This window comes from Rhineura floridana, chromosome 2 (assembly GCF_030035675.1).
Source record: "Rhineura floridana isolate rRhiFlo1 chromosome 2, rRhiFlo1.hap2, whole genome shotgun sequence".
Classification (NCBI taxonomy): Eukaryota; Metazoa; Chordata; class Lepidosauria; order Squamata; family Rhineuridae; genus Rhineura; species Rhineura floridana.
This window is the reverse complement of record NC_084481.1, coordinates 153716567-153732275: the sequence shown is the minus strand read 5'-3', so window position 1 is coordinate 153732275 and position 15709 is coordinate 153716567. Positions and strand designations below refer to the sequence as shown.

At 42.0% G+C, this 15709-nt stretch overlaps 1 protein-coding gene across 8 annotated transcripts in view; it reads right to left on the bottom strand.

Moving 5' to 3' along the window:
- The window catches only part of TSPAN18 (tetraspanin 18), a 302190-nt gene that overhangs the window by 36369 nt on the left and 250112 nt on the right, over nt 1-15709 (bottom strand). For 7 of the 8 annotated variants that reach the window (XM_061610831.1, XM_061610835.1, XM_061610830.1 and 4 more), the window contains 2 exons: nt 2601-2693; nt 1226-1420 (listed from right to left, as the gene is read on the bottom strand). In XM_061610831.1, the coding sequence (XP_061466815.1) occupies nt 1226-1420; nt 2601-2663 (258 nt within the window). In that variant the 5' untranslated portion in view covers nt 2664-2693. Of the gene's footprint in view, nt 1-1225; nt 1421-2600; nt 2704-15709 lie in introns of all 8 variants that reach the window. The other variant, XM_061610833.1, reaches the window with a different exon arrangement.

Sequence of the window (15709 nt, the reverse complement as noted above, 5' to 3'; positions counted from 1 at the left end):
TATTCATAGCTACATACACAATTATCCTCCCCCCAAAAAAGTGGGATTAAATATTATGTATTAAGTAGGCCACAGGCTACAACTGGACACTAGAGCCCATATTCATATATATTCCTCAGACATCCTGTGATATTTGTTTGCTTGCTTGCTTGTCTGTTTAAAATATTTCTGCCACATCCTTCTACCCTACAATAGGACATGCAGGGCAGTCCACAATAAAATCATGCCCAATAAAATCACAAAAACATTAAAACAGATAAAAATACATAAAATACAATTAACAAATATAGGGTTACTGTAAACCGCCGAGAGAGCTTCAGCTATGGGGCGGTATACAAATACAATAAATAAATAAAGAGGTAAAAACTAAAAAGGGGAGGATAAAATCTAATTTTTTAGTAAATTTATATCTACTGACTCTATCACACTTTTTGACTGAAATCATCAAAGCAGCTGACAACATTTATAAACTGCAATGGAAACATTAAAAACACTACATAAAACAAAACCAAACCAGTGCAATTACAGCAACAGCAGCACCTGCTGTTGCCTTTGCCTGCCCCCACCCAATCTCTAGGAGTCTTACTCACAGAGCAGTTGGTGTTAATGGCCCTATGGTGCAGGAGGGGACATATATTCTCCTTCTCTCTGTCACACAGACACTTCACAATTTTGGAAGGCAATTTTGTCTTTCTTTTAACATCCTCTGTCACAGGAAATCCAATATATTTTACCATGGAATGCCCACAGATCTCTTTACCTTTTCCTGCTATTTGTTAATTATCCTGAGTGTTTTATTTTTAATTGACTGGCAAAAACATATACTCTAAAAGTTCTACCTAACTAGGAAGCAAGTTGGCTACTAGTCAGTTTTCCAGTGCAAAATATCTGTATGTTCTTCTTGCATGTATAAGAGTATTGACTTATGAACACATTACATTTTACCTCTTGGTAGTTGGATCAAAATAACTGCAGTGTTTATTTCCAGGGAGCTAGAAGTATTACCTCTAAGCAATGGCTACAGATAATTCAACAGAGGTACAGCAGAGCTTGCATGCAGGTTAAGATGTGATGTCATTAGTTGTCAACTGTGCAAAACGTGCACTGTTTGCAGTCAAACAAAATAACAAAGTGTGCAAAACAACAGGATCAGCTGTACCATCTATCCTCACTATGTAGGCAGCTACGAAAGAAAACCAAACATAGAAAAGCCAACTGTACTTACAAAAAGAAGGAGGCATTTGTTCTCACGGATGGCTCCACAGCAGCCAAGGAACCCCAGCAGGAAAAGCATTGCTCCCATAGCAAGCATGATGTACGCCCCCGTGAAGAGCAGAGGATTGCTAGCTATTATTTCTCGAAATCCTGTGGGATCTACTATGACCCATATTCCAAGTCCCAGGAGACATGTACCACCCAGCTGCCGTAAAAAGGAAAGATTTAGAATAAAGACATCCGATTATTTCTAGATTCCTCCTGAGAGTCCAACCCCTCCTAAGTGTTCTAATAAAACATAATGGCTACATTATCATGATAGCTTTTTTACAGAGGAAGCTTCCTCTGTTCAGAGAATGCATTACTACTACTATTATTATTATTATTATTATTATTGGCACTATTTATAGCAGGAATCACCCACTGTTTTGTCATAGCTCAGCTATTCCAGTTGTTTACGATCCTCCACATTTACTACATAGTCCTTTTCCATGGTGCGCTATTTTACAGGCAAGGAGGACCTACAGGGGTCCAGGAAAAACAGTACTATGGAGGAAGCAAAAGGATATCACAGACATCAGATGTACAGGACCAATCTTTGCAGAGCTTCTTTTCATTCTGAGATATAAAGAGAGACTTGGTAAGGTTGCTAAATGTCCTTTAACTGTATGGCACATCCATTATCTCAAGTCTTTAAGTTGTGTATAATGAGCTCTTTCCCCCCAGAATGATTCACCTATACTGTATTAAACAAGACAAATACACAAAATATTACTATTTTAAGAGTGCTTCCAGAGGCGTCTTCAACAAAAACGTGACCATCACAGGGAACTGAACCTCAAGAAGCTTCATCGCATGAAGCTTTGGCCCCACACAATGCTGATTTACTGTTACTGTGCCTATGTTGACCGTTCTAATCATGATCTAGTAACAATCAGCAAAGGTCATGGTCTAGTAAAGACCAGTACGCTCTTTACGTAGCTTTCTGATTCCACATACAATTCTTTGTCAGAGCATTATGGTTGTTGGAAAAATAAATTCTAAGACATAATGCAACTATATGCCATACTTTAATAAAATCTATAGTGCCAATGTATTGTGATTGGACAAATCTAACACTGAAAAGCCAGAGCTATGTTCATGGATCTTATTAATTGTTAGAAGAGCAGCATCCTCTCACCTTATCAATGACACCAAGTTCCATGAGCTTTTAAGTGTCCTGGCAGCTTATGATGAGAGGTATTATGTATGTTTCAGATGCTGCTCCACATGAAGTTTAAGGGCAATTCTGTATTGTATTAAGAATACCAAATATAGCCAGTACCGACAACTCATAAGCAGAGATATGAAAGACAGTATGTGACAGAAAACCCAAGAATACTTACAAATATGAAGAAATTGAAGACAAACATCAGATACTTCATGCAGCTCAAACAATCCCCTTCCATGGTTGTACAGGCTACACAGTCCAATTAATCCTGCAAAACACTGACAGCCCTTTAGTGCTCCCTCTTTTAGCTTAGGTAGTCTTCCTATCATTTTTCTTTCAAGACCCTGTGGAATTCATTACACAGAAATAACGAATTTCCTATCTCAATGAGGGAGAATAACATAGGTTAATAGGCAATAATGATCACCTCCAATTCCCAGTCCATCTTCTCCCTGGTGTATGAGGACTTGGAATGAAAGGTTAACGAGAAAAGGCTAAATGACTCACCATCTTGTTCAAAAAGTTAAAAACCAAAGATTCATCTTTTCATGAATACTCCTCATTCTAAAGCTCTCTAGGAATCCCTAAGCACCATGAAAAGCTGCATTTATTGTGAAGGAAATTGGAGTTGGACAGAAGAATTATGCTACCTTTGTCCTGGTTGATGGACATAGGGGAACAGCTGCAGCACTGGGGGACTAGAGAAGACCTGCCCTGGGAGTGAGTACCTGAACATCTGGGTGCTTCCTTGCTTGCTCCTCTCAGTTGCTGTCTTTCAAGACAGCTGAAATCCCTGCTAAGTGCTGCAAGGACTGGGACCCGCTGCCTAACCCCCAACTCCAGAGAGAGGCTACAGTTAATCTTGCAGCCTCTTGCATCAGCTCCTGGCTGGGGCAGGAGGCATATAAGCCAAGCTGGCCTTGGGTTGCGGATCTGTTGCTAGCGGGGTCGCCACTGAAGGCGTGACACCAAAGGGGATTGCCACTTGGGGAGTCTCTTAGGGAGTCCCAAGGGTGAGGACGCTACCCCTTCTATTGTATTTCTAAACCCAATCTGGAGTAGATTGGTTGTGGGGAAGGTGTATGGCGCATGTGTAGTTCCTGCACAGGGTGAGAGCCTGTGCAGTGAACTGAACAATAGAGGAAAGTCACCAGATGCCTTCAGAGTGAGAGTCTGTAACTGGCAGAAGGCTGGACCTCCCTGGGTGGGAGATGGGGGGGTGTAAATGTGCCCTGTGTGAAAAATATTGAGTGGGTCTCACTGTCCCCAATTCTCTCAGAGACCTTCTGGGATAATTGGTTCAAGTAGGTTTTGTTGGTGGGCTCTTGTTGGGTTCATATTCGATATAGGACTGGAAGCAAAGCCCTATGAGGAGAGACTGTGTGCAAAGTTGGTACATACCTACCCCAAAAGATTTAAAGCTGTTATTGCAGCAAAAGGTTGCTCTGCCAAATATTAGTGTGTGGGGGTTGATTATTTAAGCAAGCAACATGTTTCAGTTTTTTATGTTTCTTACAAACATTTCCCAACATAAAACCAATGTCACCTTACAATAATTAATTTTGAGTTTCAGTTTTTCAATATAAAATATCTTGCAGAGCGAAATTACAATGTACCATTTGTAATTCAGTAAGGTGAGAGCACTGGTCAGAGGTCTGATTACTTTTGCAAGGCACTTGCAATTTAATTGGATGAGGATAAAGAGTTCAATCTTTAGATAGTACTAGCAGCATCACACTTGGCATTATTCAAGAATTCTAAGAAAAGAGTAAGTGCAGTTCTGAAAGGTTTGTCTTCATGAACAAATGCAGTTACTACTACACATTATTCCTCTGGCACCTAAAGATCAGAGTAGAGGCATCCTCTGCAAATTTACAAAACACCTAGGAAGTAATAGTTACTCACCTGCAATCCACAACCTGATTCTAATAGAAAATTTCCTGCCCACCTGAAGCAGAAAGATATACTAGAATGTAACTCCCCATTTACTTTCCCTGGGATGATCATCCTGGAAAAAAGTGGATAATCCACCAAGGGTGGGGGTCGGAAGGTTCTGACATGGTTCTGACAATGTATCAGTACATTGTACAGTGGGTTATTTTAAAAAGTTACAGATGCAGGAAACGGTATGTCAGATTCATACCCAATTTTCCAATATTCTCCAAGAATGTAATACATTTTAACTTACAACCATGTAAGATAATCTAGTGTTGTGTTCCTATATTACAGATGGCAGGAATGGACTAAGAGATGGTAACTTGCCTAAGGGCACTTAATGAACATGCAGTTGAACTGACATTTGAACAAAGGATTCCCAAGTTCCATCTAATAATGCCTAGTCTTCATCACCACACCATATTAGCCTTCTGAGAGCGGCATGGTGAAAAATGGAAATGGATGGCCTTCAAGTCGATCCCGACTTATGGCGACCCTACGAATAGGGTTTTCATGGTAAGCGGTATTCAGAGGGAGGTTTACCATTGCCTCCCTCTGAGGCTGAGAGGCAGTGACTGGCCCAAGGTCACCCAGTGAGCTTCATGGCTGTGTGGGATTCAAACCCTGCTCTCCCAGGTCGTAGTCCAACACTCTAACCACTACACAACACTGAGCGGCATGGTAGCAACTCTGAATAGCAGATGATGTGGGGTATTTAAAACATTTTATTAATAAAATTAAGAATTTGGTCCAAAAGCATTATGAAATTATCCAGATGTACATGGTCAGTAAAGCATAGAAAATCTGCAAATAGGAATATGAACATAATTTGATTTTATCACACAGGTGCTGTGTGTTCTGCACTGGTTGCCAATTACCTTCCTGGCTCAATTCAAGAGGCTGGTGTTAACCTTTAAAACACTTAATGGCTTGGCACCTGGGTACCTTAATGACTTTCTTCTATATGTTCTGTGCATGTTTGATTCATTATCTGAAGCCCTACTAAGACTAGGGCTTTTTCTGTTGAGGTGCTCACTCTATCGAATGCCTTGCTAAGCAAAATGAGTCAGGCCCCATTATTATATTGCTTCAAGTGGTTGGTAAAGACGCAGGTCTTTAAAAAGGCCGTTGGTTTATTTCTTTTCCCGCAGGCTTAGTATTGTGTGTATTTTGATTGCTGCTGGAAGTGTTAGTTCTTTTTAGTTTTATGTTAATATTTTGATTACGTGAGTAGGTTTAATTTGGGGAGTGTTGTTCTGTTTTATATTGTTTTGCTTCTGATTTATTAGCCGTTTTGACCTCCTCTGGAAAATTAAGTGGGATAGAATTTTTAAAAAATAAGCTACAATGTACATTTGTAGCTAAAGAAAACTCTTTTTTGTGTACCCATCCCATGTGAGATGAGACCTGGTGCAGCAAGATGCAGGATCTTTACTGCAATTATCCTAAGACAATGGACCAGACACCCAAATAAGGTCAAAAGCTTTGTAGTTCTTGCGGATATTCTGAGAATGTAAAAAACCTTTCTCTTCTGTTTTGTTCATAGATGGAAAAGGGTTCCCAGGCACACTACCTCCCTGTAACTCCAAAATTCTACATTCAGTTACATGCTGTGTTAGAAAAATACATTTGATCCTGTTCAAACTAAATACACACATTGTCTAAGGGTTTGCAGAGAATTTTTCACAGGCTGAGTGATAAACCCTTTCCTTTCACTCTCTTATTTTTCCTAATCCAAAGTATTTGGAGCTGCTGTGTATCAGTACCACAGCTCTTCCCTGTGTGACCATGGTAACTGACCTGCTTTAGTCATGCTTCTTGACAAAGCCTTTGGAAGCCAGAAGTGCTTACTGCAAGGGATGAAGCATTTTAGTGGGCAGGTGGAGGAAGTCTCAGGTAAACAATACAGTTCCACAGAGCATTCTGCTTGCTGCACAGCACACACAGCATCTAACTAGTTTGAAAATTAGATCTGACCCTTGTGTGTGAGCCCACATTTGTGAGGGAGAGAGACTGTATGTGTGTGTGTAGACGGAGACTAGGGGTTTTGGAGGCAGACGGGTGAACACAGCACCACAACTGTTCACAAGCACAAGCACCCCTTTCCATAAAAAAATAAATAAATCTGTCTTTGCTGGGAATGAAGTGTTAGAGAGCCAGAAATGCTGTTGGACTCTACAGCACCTGGGTATTCTCTGCCTGCTGTAGGGGAAAAACAGCAAAGCAGAGCTGATGCTTCTGTGCTCCACAAGAGGATTTTTCTGCTGCGTTAACATAAGAGCCTTACAGAAATCCTCCTTGAGTGGGTGTGGGGGAGGGAAGCCAGGATAAATTTTCAAATTGTTGTTTTTATGGAAGACAAACTATTCCAGCAAAAGTTCTCCTTCATGTGTGTGAAGGTTTTAGGGAGATAGAAGGAGAAATGAAGACAGATGCTACTGTATATCTCTACTCTCACAGGTCTCAAAAGCATGGCTTGCGATTCCCACTGGGAATAGGTAGCAGATTTTTTTTAAAAAAAGTTAATTATTTTTAAAACAGTTGACATCATAGAGACATACCTGTTTTTCTTATGCACAGGATGGAGTGCCTCTTATAAGAGTGTATGTGCTCCATCAAAAAACAAAGGTATTTTCTCTTTAGACTTATTTAATATGTACATGTTTAATCAATTAAATTAATTAATTGAGTAAGATTCTTTAATAAGGAAGTCTTATTGAAATTCCTTTAAACCATGTATATAGTGAAAGGTCTATGTAAACTATTGTTGTTAAAGAAATCTTGTTACTCAGCTCTAGTTAACAAATGGAGATTCAGCAGCTGTTAGACTTAGTGATGCTGCCCATATCCATGGAAGAACACAACAGCCCTGCTGGATCAGACCAAAGGCCTATTTAGTCCATGATCCTGTTTCCCTCAGTGGCCAACAAGATGCCCATCAGAATCGCACAAACAGGGCATGAGGACAAGAACCCACTCCTGCTGTTGTTTCCTAGCACACTAGTAGCTATTAATAACATTGTCTTCCATGAATTTGTGAAATCTCCCTTTTTAAGCCATCCAAGTTTACAACCATCACTACATTTTATTGCAGTGAATTCCATAGTGAAGAAGTACTTCCTTTTGTCTGACCTGAATCCTGCAACATTACAGTAGGGCCCCACTTTACAGCGCCCCGCTTTTCAGCGTTCCGCTAATACAGCGCCAGCGGGGCAATCAGCTGGAGCGGGGGCTGGAGCTCCCCGTGTTCCAGCTGATCTCGCGTGCTACAGCTTATCTTCTCCTCCTCAGGGGTGATCACACCGGAGGAGGGGCTGATCGTGCCAGAGGGGGAGATCAGCTGTAGCGTGCTGGGCTGGGCGGGCGGCGAGCCCCCAGCCAGTCTGTGGCTATAACTGCGAGGGGCAGAGGCAAGGCAGGTTCCTCCGGCAAAGGCGCAATGGGGCTGGCCGCGCTGCTGCTGGGTAATGGGGGCCTGGTCCTACTGTCGGGGCTGCTGCTGCTGCTGCTCTGGGCTGTCGGGGGAGGCGTGGCTTGGCTGGCACTGCGGCCAGTACGCATTCTGTGGGCCCTGGACAGGTTAGGTTCCAGACCCCCGCACTACAGCTGATCCGCTTTTCGGCGTTTTTTGCTTTTCGGCGGAGGTCTGGAACCTAACCTGCCGTATGAGTGGGGCCCTACTGTATGCTTCACTGAAGGATCCTAGGTTCTAATGTTATGAGACAAGGAGAAAAACATTTATCTATCCACTTTCTCTACACTATGCATAATTTTATAACCTCTTATATCCCCTCTTACTTGCCTTTTCTTCTAAACTAAAATCCGCAAATGTAACATTTCCACATAGGGGAGTTGCTCCAGCTCTAGAGATAGTTTTAGTTCCCTTTTTCTGAACCTTTTCCAGGTCTACAATATCATTTTTCAGATGCAGCAACCAGAATTGTACACAGTATTCCAAGTGTAATCGCATCATAGATTTATATGAAGATACACTGTCATTTTTTTCATCCCTTTCTTAATAGTTCCTTACATGGAATTTGTTTTTTTCATAGGTACTGCTCACTGGGTGGACATTTTCACTGAGTTATCCACCAAGATCTCAAGATCTTTTTCCTGGTCAGTCACCGCTAGCTTAAACTCCTTCAATGTATATATGTGAAGTTAATTTTTTTTTATTGTCTCAGGGTACCTTTACACTTACATTGAACTACAACTGCAATTTTATTGCCCTTTCCCCAAGTTTGGAAATACATTTGGAGCTCTTCACAATCCTGAATACCACCCTAAATAATTTAGTGTAATCTGTACAGTTGGCCACCTCATGCTCACCCCCTACCTCCAGTTCATTTATGAACTGCTTAAAAAACAACGGTCCCATTACAGCTCCTTGGAGGACACCACTCTTTACACTTCATTATGAGTAGCACCCATTTATGTTCCTTCCTCTTTAACCAATTACTGATTCATAAGAGGACCTGTTCGCTCAGTCCATGATTGCTAAATTTACTCAGGAGCCTTTGGTGAGGGACTTTGTCAAAAGCTTTTTCAAAATCCAAGCACACACTGTCTGCTCAATCACCTCTATTCACAGAAGTGTATACAGAAGTGTAAATTTGTTGGACTTCAAGGATTTGTTTGTGTGTGTGTGCATGCATGTATGTGTGTGTGTGTGCACGCACACACTTTACTAGTCTGAGGATTCACTAGAACTGCAGTCTGCCCCCTGGAGCCCAAATGCTAAACTCAAAAAATAAGATATAAATTTGGCCACTCTTGCGTCTTCTGCCTTTAAAAAGCAACGTGAACACCCCAAAGCTGTTGACCACAGCAGCACTTTGAAAAATGTGTAATACTTTTTTAGTGAACCTGAACCACTTCATACTCCATTTGTTCCTCAACACCTACAGTATTCCCTTTTCATTTTTTTTAAAAAAACATGTTTAACTTACTAAGCTGTCGGCCCAATTTACCTCTATTGGAATGAATGGGAAAGCGAAACTACCAAGTGCCTAAGCTAACTGAGGGCCATTCAATTCCTAGCAACTGTTCAAAAAAGGCAAGGGAAAACCCTAGACTTTCAATTGCTTCATAAATCACACTTTTTGTGTCTGTATCACTTCAAAAGCACAGATTTTTCTCTGTTTTTGTAATTTGTTTGTATACACACAAACAAAAAATTACAAAGGACTGCATGTGCAAACATTTCTCTAGGTGGTTAATTCTTCTTCAAGGTGGCTTTATCTTGACACAGGAATTAGTATAGTGCAAGCTTCCAATGCTGATGAATAATTTTCCTTTGAAAAAACAAATCCTATTAGGCTATTGGGGTACCTTGGATCCCTTCCACTATTTACTATGAACCCGGTATTTCACCTTGACATACTTTGGCTTCTGTTTTGTTTTCCCTTCTGTTAACATTGTGGTCTCCGATGTACCCCAATAGTTTTTGTAGTAAAACTATGTTATGTTTTTGGAATGTGATGCCAATAAAATCATTTTTAATCACTCTTTATGTCATTTTAATAAATCATAATCTTTATAGAACAACTTACTAGGAGAAGTGGGAGAGCTGGAGTTGTTAGCATTAAAGGAGAACACAGTTATAGCAGGCATAAAGGAAACCAGGTGGAACAAATAGAAGAACTAGGGGACATGGCTCTCTCTGTTGTGTTCATTGCTATGCATGATGAACTGCATCTGACCAGTCCAATGTTTATACCACAATAAATAGTCTTTAAGATGTCACAAGACTCTTTGCTGCTTTTGCAGATTAACATTTCCCAGACGTGAGCTGTTTTACACAGACTAGTAAGCGCCACTATCACGATCACTAAGCTGGGCAGTTGCCTAAGGCATCCAAACTCTTTGCTGACAGAGCTTTAGCAGTTGGATACTTTCCAGTTCACCTAAAGCATCAGAGCCCCAAGAGCTGGTGCTGATTTGTGGCTCTTGTGCCGTACGAGGGTCTCAATCCACCTGGATTTATACATAGAACAATTCTGCAAAGAAAGCTAACAGACAACCCTTACACTGCTAAGAAATTGAAGGTAAAATGGGCTACTGTAATCCCTCCACATTAATCATCATCATGATCATCATCTGATATGTTCCAAAAGTGCAGATCGATGACAGTAAGCAATAGCAATGGAAAGGTCCTGTCAATGGAAAGTCAAGCAGACATAACAAGTCCTCTCTATCACAAGAGTTTATTGCCAAAATAATGAATATATTATCAAAGGGATAAGTACTGAAATTTCATAATCATGCAAACTTGAAATTTGAAAGGCCTGTACATTTATTTATTTCTATCCCCCACCCACCTTAACTTTTTAAATCAGTTGTTATATCACTGAGCGTCCTGCCCAGAGCCTGACACAGGGGACAAAGGAGAGACTGGCAATCATTCTTGCTTTATTAGAGACACGGTTACATCAAAAGCAATGTGTTTCATAGACCTAACTAGGCTGGCTCACTACTGATGCTAACTATACTAAGCATTCTCTGCAGCGTGTGGAGTAAGTTGACTCAGCACCTCAACCAAGGGGGGGCTGCCTTAAGTCCGGAAGGCCTTCGCTCGTAATCTCCAACTCCTGCGTGGTTCCAGACTCTGACTGTTCCGTGTCTCGCGTCATCTCACACGCAGCGAGAGGAGCGAGCCTCTGCCTGCTCATCAGACAGTACACGCTCGCTAGGTGCTGGCTCGACTTCAGGAGGTGGGGAGCAAGTTGGTGGGGAGCAAGTTGGCGGGGAAACGTTTGAAGGTCCAGGCAGGGAGTCCTGGGGGGTTGGAGTTGGCACACATGCAAGATCACTCCCCAATGGCTCTGGCGGAGCACTTGCAGATGGCAAGGCACCTTCAAGTGGAGCGGGGTCTGGATCACTTGGGGGATTGTCCAGGGAGACTGGAGGGCTGCTAACACTTCCCCCACCCTCAAAGCTCTCAGAAGTCTCATCCTCCTCTGCCCACTCTCCCTGATGTGCTTGGGGTAGCTGGGGCTTAACACTGAGTAAATTTCACAGCTGTTTTACATAAACTGATGCAAACCAATCAAGGAGAGTATAAATAGTAAATCTGGCATTCAGCCTTTAGCTAGCCTAGTTGCTACTCGCTGGACCTGAACTATGGCAGTATTATTCCCTACAAGGCCAGGCATATGTGATCTCAACACCACTGTCCCTTTTCCACAGCCCAGGGAATGAAAACAGCTTGTTACTTACACCCCCTGAAGTGGATGTATAATGTTTTGTATAATTGTAGTGGCTGGATACTGATGAAAGTTGTGGTATTCAGCAGAAAAATAAACGAAGAGCATGGCTTGATGTAACATGATAAGTGACAGTGAGCAATGAGGGGAAAAATAAAAGCCACATAGATAGTTGCTTTAACCTCCACAGCTAACAGCTTCTCTTCACAGAAGACATTTTACTTTCTGAGTACTAGTTTCAGTGTATTGTGAATTATACTGATTTTACACCAATGGAAGTGAGATCAGTCTGCTTTCTTGTGCTCCCCCTCTCCAAGTCAGACAGTTAATTAGGTATTTAGGGAAACAGATGGAGGTAATTCACACATATTTAATTTGCAAAAGCATCCTGAAAACATATTACTATAATAACTAAATATAATCAATTACAACCCGCTTCAACACTTCTCTGTTTCTATGATTTTAAGTAGGCCTCTGTGGTTGCTTGTGCTTACAATATCTCAAGAATGCCATCAGAGCTTGGAAGTAACTCGTTATTTTTAACGAGTTACTTGTAATTCGTTACAATTTTAAATAACGAGTGGGTAATTCCATTACATTTGGCAAGTAATGGAACGACTAGTAATTTCCCTCTACTTTTCTGCTGCGACTTTAATGTTTCCATGTTAGGTTACATGTTACTTGGGGGCGGGAACAAGGGGAAGACAGCTCCAGGCTGTGATTGGTTAACACAAGACATATGCCTCACACTGATTGGACTTCTGCGCAGACTCTCTCTTCCCTCGTGATCTGTGTTAGGATGCACGAGGGAAGAGGTGAATAGGCAGGGCCTGCTAACGTCTGAGAGGACAAAATGGACGCCGGAGGAAAAAGCCAGGGCAAGGACAACGGAGGAGAAGGCAGCAGCAGAATGGCAAAGAGCTGTGGAGGTGAGTGACGATGATTTGTGTGTGTGTGTGTCTGTGTGTGTGTGTGTCGCGGCACTGTTCTGCCCCCCCCCACTGCCTCTCCTTGCCTCTGCCGCCCCCTCCATCAATCACAAGGCACTTCTGAAACTTCGGCCTACTCAGAGCCTGGAAAAGTTACTTTTTTGAACTACAACTCCCATCAGCCCTAGGCAACATGGCCACTGGATTAGGCTGATGGGAGCTGTAGTTCAAAAAAGTAACTTTTCCAAGCTCTGGCCTACTTCTCTTCCTTCCCCCCCCTTTTGAACTCTCCCCCTTGTTCCCATGCATACATACCTGTGTGCTGTATTTATCCAGACAGAGCACTCCTGCCTTTTAAAATGCTGGCTAGCTTTTTATTGTATATTTATTTGAACTCCATCTTTCTTTTTATTTGTATTTTTGTCCTGTTTAATCACAACACTGAATTGTATGTGGGACAAAAACTGTCTCAGTAATAATAATAATAATAATAATAAAAATAAAAAATCATTAGGCGTATAATAAATGGCTTAAGGCTGATTTTTTTGTTCTTGGCAGAGATGAGGTGAGAAGTAGGGTCCTTGCAGCTCCTCCTCTCAGTCCCCCAGCTCTCAAACTCATGTTCTGTGAGAAAGAGACAGATTCCCAGTCCCAGAGAGATAGACTGTTGACAATCTCTGCTAATATCTATACAAATGTACATAACATGCATCACCTGAACTCACATGATCTAGAGTTACCTTAGATCTTGCAAGATTTGCAAATGAGAAGCAACAGGGTTTTATATTAGTTCTGATTGTCTATTGGGCTATCATAGGTTATATGTTTTTTTCATTTTCTATGGCAAAACTCCAACTTCAGTGGAATTTATGTGATGTGTTCTAATCATTTGAATTTGGCTAATGAATGCTTTATTCTTTCATCAGAACTTTAGCAGTAGTACTAAAATATTAATAAAAAAGAAAAGGGAAAGAAAAAATACTTTACACACATCATTCAGCTGTATTGCTAATTATAGATATAGATATAAAAGATAAACGGCATTTTGTCAAAAGTAATTTTGTCTACATTTTATACCTCATCCTTGGTTTTCCAAGCTTGGCATGGAATGCTTCTCATACAGAATTAATTTGAAATGCTGCATATTTATTATCATAGTCATCATATTCACAATAAAAAATATATGTACCGCCTTCAAGTTGATTCCAACTTATGGTGACCCTATGAATAGGGTTTTCATGAGGCTGAGAGGCAGTGACTGGCCCAAGGTCACCCAGTGAGCTTCATGGCTATGTGGGGATTTGAACCCTAGTCTAATTTTGTTCTCACAACAACCCTGTGAGATAGTAGGTTAGACTGGCCCAGGCAGGGTTATTCAGTGAGCAAAAATGATGCAAATAGGATCTCTTTTAATTGTGCTATCGACCTGCTTACTTCCACTCTGACTGGGGCATCTTGCAGCATGGGGAAGAGATGGGGGCACATCACAGCTGAAGTTCACCCATATAGGAGCATTATCTCTTGTTTATTACAGAGACGCCTGTTGCAGGTTTTGCTGCTGAGAGCAGCAGTCAGTTATTGCGGCCACTTGAGTCACAGCTTGTTGATCCTGAGGAGGCAAAACTAGAAAGTAAGGTTCAGAAAGGAGGCCCTGTGCACGAGGAGGAGGAGGGCATGAAGCAGTGCCAGTTGCCCACAGCCACATCTGCAGAACAGCAAGTACCATGGTTTGGCTTTGAGAAAGCTTGTACATTTGTGAGCCAGAGTGGGAAAAATGTTGTTGTACGATGCAATTACTGCCTTCCAAGGATCAAAAATCTGAGATCAGCTGTTTCCTCCTCATCCAATGTGAAGAAACATTTTGAGGTAAGCCTTTGTCATGCTGGTCCTCAAAGAGTGTCCATTGTCTATTTATGTTTAAATTGTGAAGTTCCATTTTTTCTTGGATTCATGCTTTGTTCTTCTTCCTCAGAGGGCACACCCTGAGAAGCTGAGAGCAATTGAAGAAGCAATAAAGGCAAGGAGACGTGGCCTTCCTGAACCAATGCATGACACCCCTCCTCCCAAAATGCTGAAGCAGCAGCAGACAACCCTTGAGAGGTGGGGATCTGGCAGGGAGCCTGTCACCCAGAGCAATCTCAACAGGAGAATCATTGATTTCATTGTAGAGGAGACATTACCACTTCAGACTGTGGACAAACCATCATTCATTAATCTGGTTCGCATTGGACTCCCCAAAGATCTCACCATCATATGTGCCAAGACTCTGAGAGACAGAATTGAGAAGAGAACATGCCACATGAGAGAAACTCTTGCAAACCGAATGGGTGCTGTGGCATATATAGCAACCACTGCAGATTGTTGGACCAATGGCAAGAAGAGTTACTTTGGGGTAACAGCCCACTGGATCAACCCAACTACCCTGAAACGTGAGGTTGGGGCCTTGGCTTGTAAGTGTCTGAAGGGGCGCCATACATACGATGTCCTTTCAAAAGCACTGCATGATGTACATGTGCAGTACAGCATCCACAACAAAGTTATGTGCACTACTACAGACAATGGCTCCAACTCTGTGAAAGCGTTCAGAGTTTTCATGGCCAAAGAACCAGTGGAAGCTGCAGGCACCAGTGACGATGATGGTGATAACCAGGAGGAGGAGGAGGCTGAGGTGGAGTTTGTGCCTATCTGTGAGATCCTGGACACAGGACCTGAGGCAGAGGAAGAAGCTGCAGACTCAGGAGAGGATTTTGTTTTACCACCACACCAGAGATGTACTAGCCACACCCTCAACCTTGTGGCAACACAAGACATAGAGGCCATGCTTTCTGACTCCTCCAAAAGTAGTCTTCTTGGTCCTTTCAAGAAACAGTTTCGTTCCTTGATGGGAAAGTGCAGCAAGTTGTGGTCCAAGCAGAACCAGTCAGCACAGATTGCTGAGTATATCCATGTGCAATGTGGTGTGTATCTGAAGGTACCGAATAAGACCAGGTGGAATTCCACCTTTGATGCGTTGAAGCAACTACTTGAGCTCCTGTCAACTGTGCCACTAAAAATGCACGCCATAATGGACCGCTGCTCCTTGTCCAGGATCACAGCTGCTGAGATTGAAGTGGTACAGGAATACACAGAGATTATGGAGCCACTAGCCCAGTCCCTAGATATCCTGCAACGGGAGAACGGCATGTTCATGGGGTATTTGCTACCAACGCTCTGCA